We start from the raw sequence: 22,442 nt of genomic DNA, 5'->3' as shown, positions 1-22,442 counted from the left end.
GTGCGTTTTGTCTTCTTAGTCTCACCTCAATTCTAATAGAATTGAGACTTGCAAGATAAAAGCCTAGGGGGGACAGTTTAAAAATAAATCACATTCAAGTTCATTCTTAAGTATAATAAGAAAATATGTATTATATTCTAAACACAGTGTTTTACTATAAATCCCTTGAAGGGAAGAATGGTATCTCCTTCATCTTTGTAGCCCCAACATACTGTGCATAGTTTATATTCAGTACCTGTTTGTTGAATAAGTGACTATAAGCATTATGCAAACATTTCTTCTTCCCACATAAATAAACCTCCCATCGCTGCACATATATCATTTCTCTCTCTTCATGCTTCTTTCCTGTTCCTTACCATTTTTGCTTTATTCTCTGTCTTCAAGGTGTAAATTCCTTCGCTTGATGTGGGATGTGATGTAAGATTACTGTATTTGATTTGAAAACTTTAAGGGAAAAAGTAAAATCTATGTTTGTTCATTTTCAGATTTTGAAAAATCAGAGTCTTAATTAAATACCTCATTTTAGTTCATCTCAGTTGTTTTATTGTACAAGTAATAAAATTTATTTTAGAAGACTAGTCTTGCTTTGATTTAACAACAAAAAACCCACAAAAGCTAACTTCTGTTTTGATTTACAAACTTGGCCTGCAGTATTTCACTATGATTTCAACTTTTCTCATAATAAGTTAGCTCTAATACTCTTGATATATTCAGTGATCCATTTGGTGACTTTTCTCATATAATTTGATTCTCTATCTAGGAACCAAACATACTATCTGGTCAGCCTTCCAGCCTTCCTACTGACTCTTAGTGTCTTCTTGGGAAGAAGTCTTTTCCAAAGAGTCATTTCCTGGCTCTTTGGAGGTGGCCTTTGAGTGTCTCTTGACCTTTCTGTGATGATAATATCCAGGTTCTCTTAGCTGGGCCTTTTCTCTTCCCTTTTGTGCCTTCTTGTCTCCTACCCTCCTAGTAAAAATACAAGATGTTCTGTGGCCTTTCTTACATCCTGTGCTTGCCCTCAGACATCCTTTCTGTTCTTGTTTCTGTTACTGATGGCCAAATATTTATTTTATCTAGAGTATCTGAATTCTAATTCATGTCTTCCCAAAGATTATTATAATTGTATGTCTCACTGTTATCTCAAACTTCAGCGTATCTAAAACCAAATTAATGTCTTCCTGTCATTGTGAATCTTCCTTTTTTTCTAGTACTACAGCATCGTCCTAGTCATGTAGGCTGGAAACCCAAGACATTTTGACTCTCTGCTTTCCCTTTTGTCCAGTTATCACTGTTTCTTACTGATTCCATCTTTCAACATTCTCGTGGGTGTCATATTTATTTAGGTTCTCATCTCTCTTACGTTACTGTTACCATTCTCCCAGACTTGGCTTCCATGACTCTGGACTTCCTTTCTTCTGTTTGTTATGCAGATTTCCAATGTTATTAAGCACGGCTTTTGTTGTGTCACTTCCTTAGACAAGATCCGGCCACTCTTGACCAAGCTAACTTTACCTCCTACTCCACATGGGCACCTTCTCTCTTATAGATTTCTTAGGCCTCTTAGTGTCTTTGAACACTAATGCTTGTTCCCATCTTTATACCTTAATTTATGCTGCCTTCATCACCACTTTGCCCTGTCATTGTGTATCTAGGTAATCTGTAGTAGATACTCTACAAGAAAGATTAGACTTCTCTGAGTATAAATCTCTGACTTTATTTTAATGCATTAAGAATATTTAGTGAGCTTTTACCATGTGGTGAGCACAGTACTGGGCTCTGAGATTTAAAAAATAAAGAGGACATCCCTCCACTATTACTCTCTCCACTGCGCTACCTCCCTAGCGCAAGCCACCATCCTCTCACTCAGATTCCTGCACCAGCCTCCTAACTGGGCTCCCTGCTGCCACTTTTGGCGCTCCCCAGTCCATTCTCCACCTAAGGGCCATAGTTGATCCTTCAGAAAGTTAAATCAAGACATGTCGCTCTTGCTTAAAGCCCTCTCATAGCTTCCCATTACAGCTAGAAAATCCAGACTTCTTGCTCTTGTTTACCCTGTCTTGTCTTATCTCTATTTACCCAACTCGGCCATGTTGCCCTTTATATTTTTTGAAATAGAAAGCTCATTACTGCTTTATGAGTATGTGTACTGGCTGTTCTTTATTCTGGAGTATTGTTCCCTTGGTCTTTGCATAGTTGACTCTCTCTTCTCTATCATTTCAAATCTTAGCTTAATGGGAGGTCTTCCCCAACCACCCTATCCAAAGAACCTCTGTCTTTTCCTCTTCCCACTTCCAGCACTCTCCTTAAATATCTGTGTTACACTTACCATATGTTTCTTATCTGTTTGTCTTTTTCTCTTCCCTCCAACTTCCTCCTCTCTTCATCCCACCCCATGAAGAATATGTTATATGTGAGCAGTTTATATTGTCCAGTTCACTGCTGTATCCCTAGCACTTAACATACAGTCGGTCACTTTTTTTCAGCATTTGTGAAATGAAAGAGAGGTCCAGGCTTTTAAAGAATCAACAGTGTATTCAGAGACACAAATGACTAGCTCAGCCCCTAAGAATATGTCATATCTTTGAACACCTAGGTGCACAGTTGAAAGAGCAATTCATTCATGGTGTGGGGGATGAAAGATAAAGTTAGCAAAGCTGCTCTGAAGCTGTAACATTTGCCTTTGGTCCTGAATAAAGAGTAGGGTCGTATTAGAACATTCAAACTAACTGAAAGGGAGTGGCAATTGATTGTGTTTAGAAGTGTAGAAGCACATGAGGTGTTTAGGGCATAGGGAGTAGTTCATCTAGAGTTAAGAGTAAGTAATAGATAGGTATAAGGCTAGAGCAACACAAGTGCCAGATTATAAAGAATCATATTCACCATGGTAAGGTTTTGAGCTTTGTGTAGGAAATAGAGAATTTATTCTGGCAGCATTATGGAGGATACATTATAAAGACGGAACAAGGTATAGAGATCAGTTTGACTCAGAAAAGGGAAGGCCTAGACGGTGGGGTGGGAGACAGGGCTACAGATGTGGTATTCAGATAAACCATGCATTTAAAAATGTTCTTAAGATTGTTTGGATTTTATTATTTCAAGTTACACTTCCTAAAGGTTTATTTTCACCTATCTTTCAGAATTTCGTTGATCTCGCAGGCAGTGAAAGAGCTGCTCAAACAGGTGCTGAAGGTAATGAAAACTCATGCAATGTGTTGGTCTGAATGTTTTCCTGTTCTTTTACAGAATAAAAAGTGCGGCCATGCATTTTAGAAACTACTAAAGTAATGGCAATAATAATTTTATGATAGAAGTCGTTAATGTAAAAAGCTGCTTCATGTATCTAGCTAATTATCTACTTCAGCTACTAAAATAGCAATTAAAAACTGTGCAGTTGATGGGATTATATATCTGGAAAGCTCAAGAGAGTACCATGAAAATCATCTAAATTTTCATAATTAGTGAGGAAATTCAGAAAGGTAATGGGGTACAAAATTAATATACAGACATTAATAACTCATAATACAAGCAACCAGTTAGAATATTTAATCTATAAAAAGACGCCGTTTACAATAATGACTTAAATGATGTAATACGGAGGAAGAAACTCAACAAAAATTACACAAGACTAAAATAAAGAAAACTTTAAAACAGACCTGAAGGACAACCAAATACTGAAACAAATGGAAACATATCCTTAGATAGGCAGGTTCAACTTCATAAAGATACCCGCCTTTCTGTGTTAATTTCCTACGGTGACATAGACTCTCAGCTGAGTGTGGTCTGTATCCACCAAGCCGGTGGCTCCTCAGACCTATGAACATGAACTAAATGCTTGGTGGTTTAGGCTGGCTTATTAAGAAGCAATATTAACAGCAATAGTTGAATAATGCACCTGTGAAACAACAGCTGTTCAAAATTATTTGTTGCAGTATTTTTTATATACGTGGTAGAAAACCTACATGTCCCTCAACAGGATGCTAAGTAAATTAACTCTGATGCATTCATACAATGAAATTCTATGCTATAAAAAAGAATGAAAAAGATCGATGTTGACTGATGTGATATATTGCCAAGTGAAAAAAAGGAGTGCATAATAGTGGTTTTTTAATATGCTGCTATTTGTGTAAAAAAGAGAGGGGAGAAATGAATATATATGGACTTATATTTCTAAAAATCTCTAGAAGAATAAACTAATAAAAGTTTTCCTGGTAAAGGATCAGGAATTGGTTGAATGAAGCATAAACGTGAGAGAGAGCTTTTTCAGTGTACTTTTTCTTTCTGTGATATTTGAGCCATATGAGCATATTAACAATTTAAAAATGAGAACTTTTTTGATTGTAAACCTATAGGAACTAATTTGGTTGTAAGTCTGTAGTTGTTTATTTTTGGATATTTGGGAAAAAATAGATTTGAACTGAGGAGTTAGAGAGACTCTTAGGAAATGGGCTTTTCCTCCCTCTGCTTCTTTTCTTGGTTATCTTTTTCCTTTTGCTATTTCTCTCAGGTAATGACTTTTCTGATTCATTTTATAGATGGATATTAAATGTGGGCTCAGATCTAATCCAAAGCATAGACTGTAGCATCTGACTCTTTAATTTCTAACTTCTCTTCTAACTTACTGGTAAACAACTTCATAATCTAGTACAGAGGTCAATTTTAATTTTCATATTTGTTTAATAAATGCAGGTGTGCGACTCAAAGAAGGCTGTAATATAAATCGAAGCTTATTTATTTTGGGACAAGTGATCAAGAAACTTAGTGATGGACAAGTTGGGTGAGTTTATTCTATAGTACATTTACCTATTAAGGCTTACATTTTTCGTTAGGTTGAAAATTGTAATAGTTCAATGACAAATGTACTGATTTCTTCCATATGTGTGTGTGTGTGTGTGTGTGTGTGTGTACATATATATATATATAAAAGCTATAATGATTCTGAGAGCATGCGTGGCTTCTTACACATATGACCATGACTAACTAAATTTACTTTCTTATTTTAAATATTTTTTAGTTAGTAGTTTTGATCTGCCTCCTGTAACCTGTAAAGAATTAATTTTTAGAACTGTAGCTAATTTAAGATTCTGCATTAAAAATAAATCATTTTTGTTATATAAAAATTCTTACTCTTTTTCTTCCCAAACTCATTTCTCACTAAGAGGTTTCATAAATTATCGAGATAGCAAATTAACACGAATTCTCCAGAATTCCTTGGGAGGAAATGCCAAAACGCGTATTATCTGCACAATTACTCCAGTGTATTTTGATGAAACCCTTAGTACTCTCCAGGTGAGTTTGATTTTTTTCCTCAACTGATTATGGGGGGGAAATCATCTAGAAGAAAAAAATACCTACTTAACATAAATTGTAGGGTTTTTTTTTAGTTGGCATAACATACCTGTTAAAATAAAATTAATGTGTTGTCTAGTAAATAGCATTTTTTAATTGTCCCAAACTTAAGCATTCATATCCCATCTCCACAATTTTTGCCACATCCAACCCTTTTACTGAAATTGACTTGATATTTTTCTTGAAATAGCTCATTCTTTTTTACTTAATTTATTATAAAAGAAAACTTTATATCAGTCCCATAAATGAAAAACTGGTATCATTGACAACAAGTAGAAGGTGTGACCCAAGAAATTGTGTGTGTGTGTTTGTATATGTGTATAACAAAATAATTCTTAAATTCCTGCTAGTTTATTGTTGCCTGCTTTGACTCTGAGCCTAAGGACTGCATTTTCTGTTTTTTCCTGTTTTTTAAAAAAAGGCAAACTAAGAGATATCAATAGAATAGCTTTCTCAATGAAGGATTCTGTGTTATTTAATAGTCACCTTCATTATATACCCACATAAAGTTACTTCTGATACTCATACTCTTAAGAAACATTGCTTTAAATAGCTAGTATTGAGCACTAGATCAGGGTACTGTCAAAGAAACAAAGATAGAAAGTAGAGTCCCTGGCTGCACAGACTATGTAGTCTGATAAGGAAGATAAGACCTGTCATCCACCCTGATTGCCTTGATTAATAGTTATGTGGCTAATACATAGGATAGAGTTCAAAGGAGTAATGGTTTTGACTGGAAGTAATACTTCAGGTGGAGGTAGCATTTGCACTGGACTCTGAGGGGTAGATGGGATTTCTGTAAGCCAATGTTTGTAGTTCCTGTGTCAGTATCTGTCTTTAAGATATTTCGTTGACGGTCCTGAAGACTGACAGCCAGGGTAAGTTACAGGTATTGTTACTGGAACATAGAATGCTCTATGTTCAAACGTATTAGGCCGCCTGGGAAGAGCATTGATTTTTATTTACAAAACTTAATTACATGAAACCTATATATTATGGACAAAAATAATTTTTTCAATTTTGAGCACTTAACACTCTTGTATATTTTTTACAGTTTGCCAGCACTGCTAAATATATGAAGAATACTCCTTATGTTAATGAGGTATCAAGTGATGAAGCTCTCCTGAAACGATATAGAAAAGAAATAATGGATCTTAAGAAACAATTAGAGGAGGTATGAATGAACCATGCATTTTTCAGGAAAGGATAGGGACAGATATAGAATTGAAATCTGCCTAAATGCTCAGAGACTTAAATCATCGGTACCTGAGTTCTGCATTTTCAACTAAGAAGAAATCAACTCATAAAAGTTTTAGCTTAATTTACTATAAACTGAAAGATTTGGTTTCTTGAAATTATTTTAGATTTTGTTTCTCATTTCCAAAGGGCAAAATTTGAGATTTTTAAATGGGCCAAGTAGAAATACTTTTTAAAAATTATCTCAAATAAATAGGGAATGAAGTTAAAAACAGAGACCATGTATGGTTACTTAAAACTTTTTGTAGTTTTACATCATCTTGAATTCCTTTTCTAGCCCTACAATAGCAATCTAATAAAATATAAAATAACATAATCACTTGTTATTGTAATTTATTTGTTTTAACAATCAGGGTCCCCTATTTTGTAAAAATCTTACATTTTAATGATCTTTTTAAAAATTAGCTAAAATATGGGATAGTCTTGTAAGAACATCTCGTTCTTTGCTATAGGTATTCAGGTCTCTGCTTTTCTGACTTCTCTGCCTGTTATATATTTTTAGACAATTAATAGAATTGCTTTAACAGCATTGTTATAATCTTACACATGGCATGCAGAATATGGACATGGGAAGAAATGCATATTTTACTTTATTATCAGTTTGAGAAATTGTTATGGTAACTATATATTGGTTTTCTGCAGATAGGGTATTTTATTTCAATAACATTAGTATTTTATGGTTCACAAAAAATTTATATCTTTTTAAGATACTTTCAAGGTTTTAAAACCTAGCAATATTTATCATTAATATAGTCTAATATTATATTCTGTAGGTTTCCTTAGAGACTCGGGCCCAGGCAATGGAAAAAGACCAATTGGCCCAACTTTTGGAAGAAAAAGATTTGCTTCAAAAAGTGCAGATTGAGAAAATTCAAAATTTAACGCGGATGCTGGTAACGTCCTCTTCCCTCACATCACAACAGGAATTAAAGGTACAATTTAAAAGTTGACAGCTTAAACTTGGTATATAGAGAATAGAATTGGTGTTCTTGTATGTTTATAGTTATGCGTTTCTTATCGTTTGACATAGTATATTCAAGAAACCCCCAACTTTTGTGTTGATGTATAAACATCAACACCACCTAAGAGGTTTGTTGAAAATACCCATCCCTGATTCCCACAGGTAGAAATTCAAGTTCAGGAAGTCTGGAATATAGTCAAGGAATTGATTTGAAATGTGCTTCTTAAATTCTAATGGAATTGATTAGATGATTGGGAACCACAGGTGTCTGGAACATGTGGGAATATTTTCTATTTAAAGAAACAAATACTAATCTCAGGAAAATTGACCTAGAGTATAAATCAACATAGTGATCAAAATTCTGGCTTCCAGTTTGTGCTTTTTTACTAGAGTGGGGATTTATGTATCCAGCAGATATTTTGGGGGTATGATGGCGTCATGGTTAAGAGAAGGGCCTCTGGAGCTGGACTGCTTGGATTTGAATTCCAGTTCTGTCGGTTCCTAACTCTTGACTTTGAGCAATTTCTTAAATACACTTAGCTGCAGTTTTCTACTCTGTGAGATAGCTTAATCCCCACCTCATAAGATTGATGTGAGAATTAAGTAATATAGAATGTGCTTAATATTCTACCTAGCAAATCCTCAATAAACATATGCTATTACGGTTCTGATTAATAGACATTATGTTCAAATCACCATACTAGGTATATCAAAGACACTCAAGAACTACATGTCGACTGAGTGATGAGTAGGAAATAACCCAATGGAAGGTATAGGGAAGAGTGGTTCAGGAAGACATCTACATGTACAGAAGTTGTGAAAAAAACATGTTTCTTTGACTTAACATGTTCTGGTGGCAGGGACATTTTAAAGCACACTGAAGGATTTGAACATTGCATTATGCTAAGGACAGGGAAAGCCCTGTAGTTAACATAATCAGAATTGCATTTTAGAAAGCTGTGCACTTAAGATTGATTGGGCCTCTAAGGACTGTGGCTCTGGAGGTGGAAAACAGGGATAAATTGAAGATCTCTTTGGGAGGTAGACTCAACAGGACTTTGTGATTGTTTAGATGTGGGGGGCAGGAAAAGGAAGAAGGAGGTTTCCAGAATGACTTTCAAGCATTTCCAGGCTGACTGGGAAGCGGGTAGCAGTATTCGTTGAGGAATACCGAACGAAGAGCAGTGGAGCTGCTCAGTATTGATTTGGGACATCTCCAGTTTAAGGTGTCAGACAGTTAAAAATGCAAATGTATGATAATCAGGTGAAAGCTATGAGATGGAGATATCCATTTTGGCATTAACTACTTTAGATTCAAACAAGTCTTGGGAATGGATGAGCTTGCTTTGGGAGCATGTTGAGAAGGAAAAGAACAGAGGGCCAAAGGCAAAATCCCAAGAAATACCTAACAACTTTGTAAATAAAGGCAGAAAAGAATCCCTAAAGGAGCCCAAGATTGCCCTAGAATTAAGGAAACCAGGTGAGTGTGGTAACGAGAGGAAGAGACTATTTCAGAGAGGTAGTGGTGTCACATTCTGCTGAGAAGTTACATAAGATATATAGACAAAATTGTTTTGGATTTAGAAACAAGATGCTCATTTGCAAAAGCAATTTGAGTTATGTTGGGAGTGAAAGCTACTTTGCATTGGGCTGAGATGGCCCAAAGGGATGGGATCTTAAATACAGCAGAAGGGTCTGGCCTTGAGGGAGAAAGATCTCTTCATTTTAACAAGGAGAGAGGAAAAGATAGGCGTCAGTATAAGTAATGCTTTCATAAGATTAGCATATATTTTCTTTGTGAAATAGGTGGTTTCATTTTTCTGCTGTAATGGCGGGAGATGGTAGAGACAAGTTCATAGACATGCTAAGGGTTGGAAATAGGTTAGCCTTTGTAAGGAATGGAAAAGAAAGCACATTGGGGAGAGGAGTCTTCTGACCGGGCAGCATTAAGGACCCAGGTTGTGTTGGCAGCCAGTCCTTGGGCTGTGTGGCTCTGACAGCGTTCAGGAGGCTAAAGGCTCTGGAGGGGGTGAAATACAGCTGAGTGTACACTGTGTTGGAATAGGTGTGGGGAACAGAGAACGGGTCAAATAATTTGAGGCTGTTGACCCAAAAACATGATTGAAGTGATCATCTATGGAATCTAAGATGATGGAATGAGTGGGATGAGAACCAAGAGGGAGCTAGTAAGAAGAAAGTAGCGGATCAAGGGAATAGAGGTCCCTCGTAAGCCAAATAACTAAAATGGGGTTAACTGAATCAATGAAGTGGAAGGATAGGAACTGTGGTTAGAGCAAGAGGTTTAAGTTTATAAGTTTCAGACTAATCACAAGGTCCAGGAGAGGGTTGGGGAACAAGTGGAGTTGAGCTGAACGTCACTGGATTCGAGGATTTATAAGACTAGGCTTTTGCAAGCAGGCGGTGTCATTTCAAGCAGAAAGGTGTTATGTAGTAGAGGCATGAAAACATGCAGTTATACAAATACATATCTGCATTATACAAATATCTGCATTGTATAGATAATCTTGAGAGGTGATGCAGTGGAATGGCTAGTGGATAGGCTCAGAACTGACAGACATGGGCTCCGCCACTATTTGGGAGTATGATTGTACACAACTCCTCCAAACGTTCTGGACCCCCGTTTTCCGTTTTTCTATAAAATGGATGTGGTGATAAAGGATTGTTGAGAGGGTCAAATAAGATGAGATAATGCTTGTACTAGTAGAGGGACAAGAGGAGAATGGTAACTGAAATATGGAAAAACACAAACAGGAGGTGAGCAGAGGAAGAGAAACCAGCAAAGTGGAGTGAGTGGTGAGGACAGGTAGCTGAGTGGGATACGAACGACGACACAGAGGAGTCCCTGAAGGGATAAGGAAGAAGACAGTGTAGAAACCAAAAGAAAACGGTAATTAGAGAGAAGGAGTCAAGAGTTTGTTTTTAAAAACAATCAAAAGGAAACAGACTTGAGCATTCGTAGTCTGAGAGCAGGGAGCAGGGAGTGAAGACAAAGGTGAACAGATACCTGAGGGAGCGAGATCCCAAGGGAGACAGGAATGAATGAGGTTAGGAGCACTGATGGAGGCAACGGCTTCACCAAATTGGAAGAGAATTGGCATCATGCAGGCCCCATGACAAGATGTACCTGCTGAAGGAAATTCACGTGAGCTACCTGTCTGTTCCTTCCCATTAAAGCGGGGGCGTACCTGAAAGTGCTTTTGGTAACTGGTGGAGGCGGCAGCAGCTGTGCCTTTTTTATAACAGCAGAGTACTATAAGGATTGTGAGTTAACTGATTTCTTTCAATTAAGTCCTAGAAAAGCTTGTAAGTAAAGAGCCAAATAAAAAGTGAAATTTAAATAGTTTTATCAGGTTTATTAGGGGGTTAAACACTGATTTGAAAAGTTCAAGTATGTTTTTTTCTAATCTCAGTATGTCCTTAAAATGATAAGATACTAAGCTAGGCTTAATAAGAATTCTGCCAAGTCAGTTATTTTTAAAAATGAAAACTAGTTCCCTTGTTTTTATTATGTTTGAGCCCAGATCTGGGTGAGGTCATTTTGATTTTTTTTCCTCTTTAGGCTAAAATAAAACGAAGAGTCACTTGGTGCCCTGGCAAAATTAACAAAATGAAGGAGTCAAGCTATGTAAATGAATTTAGTATGCCAATGAATGTAACAATAAAAAAGCATAAGTCTTCTGTAACTTCAGTAGGAGAAATTGATGAATGTGAGTGCTTTTTCAACTCCTTTTAATTATCAAAGCAGCTCTACAAAGGGTGACTACTTATAACTCCATTAATATGATAAAACACATTTAAATAAAACTTGTGTGTTTTAGATGTAATTATAATGGAGGTAATGATAAAAATAAATAATATAGGAAAGTTCATGAAGTTTTCTATTTGCAGATCTCTTAAGAATAATGCACTGTCATTAAAACACTTAAGACATATTTTTATTATTTTTTTTTGTTCTAATCATTATCCAATTAAATTAGTATCCATATATCATCTACCTTAAACTTTGCTAATCTTGAAAGGATAGCATTTATAGGAAAATATTTCAAAACTATGTCTCTAATAACATTTTAAGGATTTTTTTAGGGGCATTTTAAAACTTACATTGACCAACTCTCAAATTCAGAGTTTGTCCTTTTTACCTATGTTGTATTAAGGATCCTATATTTTATCACTTACTCTAGCCAGTGATCTTAATTTACACAATAAGTGATCACATCTGTTAATGTACTCTTGGCAATTGTACTGTGAGCACATATTAGCTAATTCCAGCTTATTACCACTGATCAGAATTTTTTAAAAAATCTTTAATTTGAGTTTTAGGAAACTTAATAACATGTTTATGAATAAATTTCTTTCTTCCTGAATTATAGCTGTCTGTTCAGAGGCTGATGTTTTCAGTAACACTCTTGATACATTAACTGAGATAGAGTGGAATCCAGCAACAAAGCTACTAAGTCAGGTAACTTACAAAACATTATCCTTTTACTCTTTTAAAAATGTGTTTGTTATTAGTCTTTACTATTGTAGCACATTACTACCTCTTACTTAATTTCAGTAACAGTTTGGTTCTAATTAAGGCTTCCCCCACTGGTTACACTCTCAGTTGACAACTGTGCCATCAGAGGGAAGCTAAAAACTTTATAAAACAGGTATATGGTAATAGCTAAATGTTTGCTTCTGGTTCTTTATCAACAGATCTTGGAATCTATGATTTTTCTTTTTATTTTGCCTTGGGCAATATCCTAAGGGTAAAAACGGCTGATATTAAAAGTGTCCAAAGTCTCAGGCATATCGTAGAATTATACATGAGAAAGGGGTAAGATTGCCAAATAATAATGGAAAATAAAGTAAATGTGTATGGTCTTATCACAACTTTATTTTTTTAATTTTTTTATTATTTTTAATATATTTATATTTCTTTTTTTATATTAGTTTCATGTGTACAAAACAATGTAATGATTAGACATTTACACACCTCACAAATTGATAACACCCCCCAAATCTACTGCCCCTCTGACATCTTATGTAGCTGTTACAATACCATTGACTGTATTCCCTATGCTGTACTTTATATCCCATGACTATATGCATATATACTATATATTTAATTATAGTTGACATTCAGTATTATTCTACATCAGCTTCAGGTGTACAGCGTATTGGTCAGGCAGCTACACAATCTATGAAGTGATCTCCCTTATCAGTCCAGTGCCCATCTGGCGCCCTACATGATCTGCACAACATTATTGTTTATATTCCCCACATTGTATTTCACATCCCCGTGACTACTTTGTGACTACCAATTTGTACCTTCTAATCCCTTCACTTTCTCCCCCATACCCCAAACCCTCTCCCTCTAGCAACCATCAGGTTTTTAATCTGTGTCTCTGTGTCTATTTGTTTTGTTTGCTCGTTTATTCTGTTCTTTAGATTCCACAAATAAGTGAGATCATACGGTATTTGTCTTTCTCAGTCTGACTTATTTCATTTAGTATACTATCTTCTAGGTCCATCCATGTTACAAATGGTAAGATTTTATTGTTTTTTATGGCAGAATAATACTCTGTTGTATAAATGCACCACAATTTCTTTATCCAGTCGTCTATGGATGGGCATTTTGGTTGTTTTCCATCTTTTTTTTTTTTTTTTTTTTTTTTTTAAGGAGGGCGCAGCTCCCAGTGACCCATGCTGGGATCGAATTGGCAACCTTGGTGTTGTTAGCACCATGCTCTAACCAACTGAGCTAACCGGCCACCCCTGTTTTCCATATCTTGGCTATTGTGAATAGTGCTGCCATAAAAGGAATGCACATATTTTTTTGAATTAGTGTTTTAGATTTCTTTGCATAAATACCCAGGAGTGGAATTGCTGAGTCATAAGGTAGTTCTAGTTTTAATTTTTTGAGGAACCTCCATACTGTTTTCCATAGTGGCTGCATCAATTTGCAATCGCATCAGTGCACGAGGGTTCCATTTTCTCCACATCCTTGCCACATCCTTGTTGTTTGTTTATTTATTAATGATAGCCATTGTTGATTTATTAATGATAACCATTCTTACAGGTGTGAGGTGTTAGCTCATTGTGGTTTTAATTTGCATTTCTCTGATGATCAGTGATGTTGATTATCTTTTCATATGTCTGTTGGTCATCTGTATGTCCTCTACATCAAACTAAAAAGTTTTTTCACAGCAAAGGAAACCATCAACAAAACAAAAAGACATCCTACTGAATGGGAGAAGATACTTGCCAATGATACATCTGATAAGGGCTTAATATCCAAAATTTATAAAAATCTCATACAATTCAACACCAAAAAAGCAAACAACCCAATTCTAAAACTGGGTAGAGGACATGAAGAAGCATTTTTTCAAAGAGGACATACAGATGGTCAATAGACATATGAAAAGATGCTCAACCTCACTAATCATCAGAGAAATGTAAATAAAAACCACAACTTTAGAAATAAGGAATTCTGTAGTGAATATCTTAGTAAATTTAGATTCCATATTTACTTTCTAGGCTGCTAATGTTCGAAGTAATACGTATAGTTTTATATATGTAATTGTTAAAGAAAGCTTTATTTTAATTTTGGAATAAAATTGCAGCGATTTGGAGGAATTATTAACCACTATAGTTAGTTCTAATTAGTTAAGCATTATAGGTAAAGTGCTTTTGTGTCCCTAAAACATACCTCTAGAAGTTTGTTGTTTTGGGAAAATCCCCAGCATTAGTTTAGTTTTTGTTTAGGGTTTTTTGTTGTTTTTAACTTGGTTTATCTCTTTTTCATTGCAGTGTAGAAAACAGAAACAGGTCTCTGTTGAGTATGATAAAATCTAGCAGCCATTAGCATTTTAGAGATCAATAAATAATACCTGTTTTACTTCCTAAAATCAGAGCCTTCTGAGAACTAAAACAGGAGTCAGACAAATGAAGTAAATTATTAGCTTCATTACTAAGGAGCTTAAGGACCTGTGGTAAAATGGACTTCCCATTATGCACCCTACCTCCTATTGCTGACTAAGCTTTTCCAGTCAGGCATAGGCGGATCATTTGTTTATATGATTTTTTTTTTTTAATTCTACCCCTTTCACAATAGTCTACTTCTATTCTAAGTTAGCTAGTTTACCAAAATGCAAACGCTTTATTTTACTATGGATCAAATTAGACTACTAGGGTGATATTGAAAAAGAAAGTGGCCTAAACCAACAAATGATTCAAGGTTAAATTAATTATTTGACTAACCCAAATTTTAGTTAAGGAAAAAAAGAGTGTATCATTTGAATTCTCTCTAACTTAAATAATCTGGTTTTGTTTACAATAGGAAAACTTAGAAAGTGAGTTGAATTCACTTCGTGCTAACTATGATAATCTGGTATTAGACTATGAAAAACTACGAAGAGAAAATGAAGAAATGGAAATAAAATTAAAAGAAAAAAATGATTTGGATGAATTTGAGGCACTAGAAAGAAAAGCAGAAAAAGATCAAGAGGTAAAGATGGAAATGTGAAACTAAAGTAGAACAACAGTTTTGTAAGAAGTTCCATTCTCCTATAGATACTTATTTGTAAGGTTGAAATTGAGGATCCAACTATTTTCCATATGTATACACAGTTTAGAGAATTTAAGAAATAATTCATTTATATTATCTTTAAAATAGTTAAATCATTTGTTTCACTTGTGCTTATGCACAAGAGGAAGAAGGGATTAAAAACATCTTTGGGAAGGTTAGTGAATCTGCCTATTGATGGATTTGTGTTGAAGAAATTTTTACATCCAGCTGAATGTTTTCTGCATATTAATGATACTGCATATTAATGGATTTTGTTTTCTTTAGAAAATATATTCCTAATAGAACATTATTAGAATAGCTGGGGAAGCTAATTTTGCACCTTTCTTTTTCCATATAAGAGAATTATTGTGAAAATTAGTATAACTAATACTAAATACTTTTAATGAAATTTTTAGAAATGAGACAGATCACTTACATTTTAAAGTATATATTGGGCTACATGTCAAGAGAACATAATCTAGAGACCTTGAGACTTTGGGGACTCAAATTGTCCAAAAGATTCAAGAAATTTCTTAGTGCAGAGAGTCCTTAACGTAGAGTTCTTCGACACTACGATGTTTTTGCAGAATTTTTGAATGTGTATTCATTTTTCTGGAACAAGAATCCATAACTGGTATCAGATTTGTGAAATGATCCATAAAGCCCCCCAAAAATAAGAGCCAGTGTTTTGGTGTAGTTAAAGTGTGAGTTAATTTACAGATACTTCTCAGATTTCTATACAGATAGCCCAAAGGGACACAATCCTTTTTCCTCAGAATCATTGTTTAGTTTCTCACCCTCTTTTCCTTTTTAAAAGGAAAAAAGAATTCTGTACCAAGACTATTATTTCCATTCTATCTACAAATTAAAGTAACTCCTACATTTCACAGGTATTATAGCCTGAGAAGCAAAAATCTGTAAGTTTTCCAGAGTTTCATTTAACTTGTTTTAAAATTTGCCTATTAACTAAATGCAAAATATCATGAAAAGAATATTGGACTTCAAGCAATAAAACCGGGTTTTATTGAAAGGGAGTGGCCTAGTGTCTTGGTCTCTGGAGCCAAACTCTGGATTTAATCCCCAGTTTTGCTGCTGACTAGCTCACCACAAATTCAATCCTGGTGTGTATTATCGGCAAGGTCTTGAGAAAATCAAGGTCTACTTCCTGTATGTCTTCACTCTTGAGGTTAGATCAGGTGCTTGCCAAGGTCCTTTCTAACTCCAAAATGTCATCTAATTTTTTTGTATATTTCTTGTTATAAATAATATGACATTAAATTAACTGTGGGCATATATGTAACAATAATTTCTCTCATTTTTTCTTCCATCATTTATGTATTTAATTAATAATAAAAACTGAAGCTCACTGAATTTAGTCACATGCAAAAAGATTACAAAATAACACAGAATATATGACTTGAATATCACATCCCTATTTTTTTTTTCCTTTTTAACCACAATCAAGGGGGAAAATAATACTATTCAGTTTTACTTGAACACAAATTGAAATTCTCGGTTCTGTAAGGTAACCTAAAAGATTAAGTAATAAAACTTATTCTATTCAAAGACAGTTTTATAATATCCATTCCATGTTAAACTAAAAACCTAAGTGTATGTGCATATAGTAAAATATGTTCCAAAACATACACTTTGGGGAAAAGTTTAACAAAAAAGGAATGAAAGCATATTATGGCCTTAGGACATGTGCCCTAGTTTCCCTAAGGATTTTATCAAAAATCACCAAAGCTGTGGATAATTTTCAAGTGGGACCATAGTAGTATAGTAACATAGTAACATAGTAACAGTAATTTTGGAGGGAAGAATAAACAATTCAGAGAACAAGAGAAATTTCAAACCTCTACCTACTTTACCATGATGTATTTAATTTTATTATTTTCACAACTTGCAGAATTTTGTCTTAAGTTAAATATTTCACCTGCTGCAAATTATAGTTGAAATCTGTAATATTTTCTTATGTAGTTATGGGTTAACTTTTGATCATATTATACACTTTCTCTTTGTGCTGAGCATCTTAAACAATACATCATTGGAAGGTTACACTCGGATCTTTGCAGAAGTTACTTAATCTTTTCCTGTTTCCAATACGTTCAACAAAGTGCTGTTTCAAATGGAAAGTTGGAGAATTTTTCTTTCTAAATGTTTTCAAAAATTAAGATTGATTATTTAGTTCTTCCTTATTGGTATAATAAATGTGCTGTTCTTGCACAAAAGTTAGAAACTGGCAGTTAGTTTTCTTGCACAAAGGTTAGAAACAGGGAAGAAAAGATAAAAGATAAAGCTAATTTAAATTATAATCAATTTAAATGATAACCAATACAAATGTCTAAAACTTTGCTGAACGATCGGGTAGCCACTAATCACAACTGAGCACTTGAAATAGGGATGATCTGAATTGACTCAAGTAAAAACAAAAGTCAAATATTTTAATAATTTTTAATATTGATTACATGAAGAAATAATATTTTGCATAAGTTAGATAAACTCTATTAAAATTAACTCTACCTGTTTCTTTTTACTTTTTTTAATGTGGCTAATAGAAAATTTTGAATACAGATTTTGCTCACGTTATATTTCTATTGAATGATTCTGACCTAAAATAAGTACTAGTCTGAAATCTAAGACTAGTTAGTACGGAATTAAACATCCAGAAAATATTATTTAAATAAGATGCTATTTTTGTAAGTCCCTTACATTCTACTGGAATTTGCTTTTGCTCTTTAAGGACTCATCTGATTATGAAGATTAATTCTAAGGGAAAATATGTTTATCTTTGGTAAATTGTAGTTTACTTGTTTCGAACACAAAACTTGCTGGTACCCAAATATTTAATGCTACATATATTTTGTTAGAAAGAAAACTTTATTAGAAATACTTGTATCTTTACAAATATTCTTTATAGTTTTAGACAGTTTAACAATATGAAACAATAACATCATCTTTCCAACATTCCTATAAAATAAACCAACAAGGTAATAGTTGATAATTCTGTACATATCTCTGTAGCTTTGGTGAACAGTAATAATATTGTAAAGATACAATGTAACTACCCTAATCGAAACCTAAATTCCAAATCACAACTCATTGAAAAGTATGCCACTGTAAAGCCACATAGATAATTTACGGGAAGAAAAAATACAGGATAAATACACGTCTGCACTTAACTTACCCAAAAGAAAAATCTATTAAAAGTATGCGTTTTTTTATAAGCTTGAATACCACTTTATCTCTTCCAAGTGATGCATGCTAATTTGCTTTTTATGTTTTTGTAGCTTTATTAACAGATGACATAACTGTTTTCTGGGTCATGCTGAGGGTTTTTTCTTATTTGCATGTTTTGTGGAGTTGGGGAATTTTTTGTTTGGTTGATTAGGTTTGGTTTTGGGGTTTTCTTATACTTTTAAATAATGAGGTGCTCTGTTATAGTAGCTTGAATAATTGATCTCTCAGTCCCTTTTTACTGTATTGGGTGATTCAATACTTTTTTTTTGTTGTTTTTTGCTTTATTAACTATTGGTTTGCTCTGTTGCCTGTTCACATGCTCTTACAGATGCAACTAATTCATGAAATTTCGAACTTAAAGAATTTAGTTAAGCATGCAGAAGTGTATAATCAAGATCTTGAGGTGAGCATTTATGTTGGTATTTCTACTAATAAGGAACTAGAACTATAAAATATATGTAATTGAACATGATTTCAAAAATAAAAGGAATTCGATTTTTTTCAAACTTCAACATTTGGAATTTTACTAGCTACCAAGTTAAACTGTTAAATATTTCTTTTTACTCCCTTAGAATTGAAATTAAATTAAATTATGTTTTACTTTCCTTTGATTCTTTTAGAATGAGCTAAGTTCAAAAGTAGATCTGCTTAGAGAAAAGGAAGAACAGATTAAGGAGCTACAGAAATCCATAGACTCTCAGAAGTCAGAAAGTATGAAAATGGATTTGTCATACTCATCGGTAAAAACCAGGTTTATTTTGTTATGAATCATATTGTTGTTTATAGTATACCATCATCCTCATCCTCATAGCAAATGCAGTATATATATTGTCCTAATTTTTTTACATACAGTATTTAATCTTATCAATGACCCTATGAGAGAGGGATTATATTAGGAATATTGCCATTTTACCAATAAAGAATCATTCATAGAGAGTTGAGGATGTCATCTTCTGAGTGAAGATAAATAAGTTAGGGATGAGTTTCCATTAAAAATTAGTAATTCAAAAAATGTTAAATTTTTTTCAATTGTTTTATACAAATACAGACAGACACAGGTGAATAGTCAGTATCAGGTGAGCACTTGTGTTATTGATGATATCTAGAACTATAAGACATACATATTTGAGCATGATTTGATAAATGTCATTAATGAGATTAGTGCATTCTCATAATTTAACTATTTTAACAGTTTGGTGAATATTTTTTCAGAAACTAATGACTTAGTTGGTATAAGATCAGGTCATTAAATAGCATTGAATCTCATAGTGAAATTGTTGAGTTTTTTTTTTATTTGTGTCAGTCTATCTGATTACTTCAAGAAAGTGTCAGTTTGATTGTAGTTTTTAACACCCTTTTTAAAAAGGCAACAATTTCCAGCTTGAATTTTTTTAATATTAGTCTCTGATGTTCTTTTGTTTTCATTTGAGTTTTTCAGAGTACTTCTTATTACCTTGTATTAATGACAAATGATTCTTTTAAAAGTATTCTCATTGTTCTGAGGCTGTGGGTAAGAAAGTTACTTTTATGTAATCCTGGAGTATCTATTGATAAGTTCAAAAATGGTTATTTTTAAAAATTGTTGTTTATATATTACTCTTTATTCATGTCATTCATTCATTTATTCATTCGTGCATTAATGTTTTACCAAGGACATATGGTTGAATTCATGTAAGCTAAAATCATGTTAAAATGCCACTTCTCTTGAAAAAGGAGACTGATTTTTTTCATATATTTATTGGTCATTTGCATTTGCTGTTCTCTGAAGTGCCTATTCATGTCTTTTCTCTATTTTTCTATTGGATTGTTTGTTTTTCTTTTCAATTTGTGACATAATAGCCTTACTTTTAACTATTAACTACTTGCCTGTCGTGTTTTGGGGAGAATAACTTAAAATAAAATATACATAGGAACATTTAATAGGCTAGCTGAGCAACAATGTGTTAATCTTTTCCAACTCGAGGAAAGTCAGATTTCACTAAATCCTTTTTGTCGTGTGTATAGGAAAACACTACAGACCTAAAACAAATGAAACAGACTCTGGTTGATGCTGAAACTGTAGCCCTTGATTCCAAGAGAGAATCAGCCTTTCTTAGAAGTGAAAATCTGGAGCTGAAAGAGAAAATGGTAAGTGATTTTTGTAATATTTATAACAAAGCAGTTGTAATGATCAGTATATTTTTGTGAATCTGCAATATTTCTCTCAATAGAAAGAACTTGCAAGTATATGCAAGCAAATGGAAAATGATAATCAGTTATATAAAAGCCAGTTGGACGCAAAAGAGAAAATGAAAGTTGATCTGATGAAAGAATTACAATCTTCCTTTAATGAAATAACAAAACTCACCTCCCTTTTAGATGGCAAAGTTCCAAAAGGTATTTTTTAATTTCAGACTTACCTATTTGTAAATCTTACTTTCTGTAGAAATGTACCTAAAGGATTTTGCAACTATATTCTGGTGATTAAAAATACGTTCTCTGATTTTTTTAATAGCTTAATCTTAACTTTCAATATCATTTGTATCAGTATTTACGTTTCCATGGACTTCAAATCATAAGGGTTTAAAAATTATTTCTCAAATAAAATGCGCCTGACCTTGAAAAAGGTGATTCAAGAACTATTAATATGTATGGCATGGAAAACTAAACTTTTGGGGGGTGATCACTTTGTAGTGTATACAGGTATCAAATTATAATGTTGTATACCTAAAACTTATGTTTTAAAAAACTACGTATTAACAATTAGATTAGCTGTTTATCAATATTGGCTCTTTTTGAAATACATTTTATATAATCTGATTAAAAAGCTATGTATGTAATTTAGATTAATCCAATATCTGCATGCTGTTTTATTTAATTTGCCAAAAATTTCCTAGATTTACTCTGTAATTTGGAATTGGAAAGAAAGATTACAGACCTCCAGAAAGAACTAAATAAAGAAATTGAAGTAAATGAAGCTTTGCATAAAGAAGTTAATTTGCTCTCTGAATTGAAATCTTTACCCTCAGAAATAGAAATGCTAAAGAAAGAGGTAAACATTTTTAAGCAAATAACTCTTATTCTGAAGGTAAAGTTAAACAGGATAATATATTGTTATAGAGATGTGACAATAATTGTATTGCCTTTCCTTAGTCAAATCTTTGCTTAATTTCAAAGTCTTATTTTTTTGCAGAGAAAGTTCTTTCCTGAAAACTGCTTAAGTAGATCACATATTACTAACATAGCTGTTTTATTTTTTCCATAGATAAATGATAAATCTGAAGAGCTATATCTAATAACATCAGAAAAAGACAAATTATTTTCTGAAGTAGTTCATAAAGAGAGTAGAATTCAAGATTTACTTGAAGAAATTGAGAAAACTAAAGATGACCTAGCAACTACCCAGTTGAATTATAAAAGCACTGATAAAGAATTCCAAGATTTTAAAAATCATCATACTGAATTTGAGGAAAGGTATAACACGGTCCTTGAGGAGAATGCAAGACTAAACCAGGAAATAGAAAATCTCTCTAAAGAAGCTCAAAAACTTGGTTTAAGTTTGGATGCTTTAACAACAGAGGTTGGTACAAGATGCTCTTTAGGGAAATGATCTTTAGTTTCTGGGGTTTGGCTTCCATATATATGCCATAGAATGTTCTGCTTTTTACATTTACTGTTTCTTATTTTCAGCTTTCTCACAAAACTCAGGAACTTCAGCAGAAAACCACTGAGAATCAAGAAAGGTTAGATGAAGTGGAAGAGCTGAAGGAACAATTAGGAAATAGAGACTCTAGGCTGCAAACTGTAGAAAGAGAGAAAACATTGATTACTGAGAAGCTTCAACAAACCTTAGAAGAAGTAACAACCTTAATCCAAGAAAAGGATGATCTAAAACAACTCCAAGAGAGCCTGCAAATTGAGAGAAACCAACTCAAAAGTGACATTCAGGATACTGTAAACATGGTAAGGTTCTGACTGATTAAACTTTGAAAACTCAGAGCCTCTTTAAAAACATTATAGGAGCCATCATTTATTATTTATGATCAAGTAGAAACTATAAGATTATTTTCATTGTTTTTTACCTTATTC

General features: G+C 33.5%; 1 protein-coding gene across 2 annotated transcripts in view; it reads left to right on the top strand.

Moving 5' to 3' along the window:
• The window catches only part of CENPE (centromere protein E), a 65,113-nt gene that overhangs the window by 6,162 nt on the left and 36,509 nt on the right, over positions 1-22,442 (top strand). For both annotated transcript variants that reach the window (XM_033106799.1, XM_033106798.1), the window contains exons 9-23: positions 3,138-3,189; positions 4,687-4,774; positions 5,157-5,286; positions 6,401-6,520; positions 7,377-7,535; positions 11,145-11,292; positions 11,956-12,044; positions 14,907-15,074; positions 18,703-18,777; positions 18,995-19,114; positions 20,379-20,501; positions 20,585-20,750; positions 21,251-21,405; positions 21,619-21,933; positions 22,044-22,316. In XM_033106799.1, the coding sequence (XP_032962690.1) occupies positions 3,138-3,189; positions 4,687-4,774; positions 5,157-5,286; positions 6,401-6,520; positions 7,377-7,535; positions 11,145-11,292; positions 11,956-12,044; positions 14,907-15,074; positions 18,703-18,777; positions 18,995-19,114; positions 20,379-20,501; positions 20,585-20,750; positions 21,251-21,405; positions 21,619-21,933; positions 22,044-22,316 (2,181 nt within the window). The remainder of the gene's footprint in view (positions 1-3,137; positions 3,190-4,686; positions 4,775-5,156; positions 5,287-6,400; positions 6,521-7,376; positions 7,536-11,144; positions 11,293-11,955; positions 12,045-14,906; positions 15,075-18,702; positions 18,778-18,994; positions 19,115-20,378; positions 20,502-20,584; positions 20,751-21,250; positions 21,406-21,618; positions 21,934-22,043; positions 22,317-22,442) is intronic.

This window comes from Rhinolophus ferrumequinum, chromosome 5 (genome assembly GCF_004115265.2).
Source record: "Rhinolophus ferrumequinum isolate MPI-CBG mRhiFer1 chromosome 5, mRhiFer1_v1.p, whole genome shotgun sequence".
Lineage (NCBI taxonomy): Eukaryota > Metazoa > Chordata > Mammalia > Chiroptera > Rhinolophidae > Rhinolophus > Rhinolophus ferrumequinum.
Note: the sequence above shows the minus strand (reverse complement) of the source record. Positions and strands in the feature narration are given on the sequence as shown.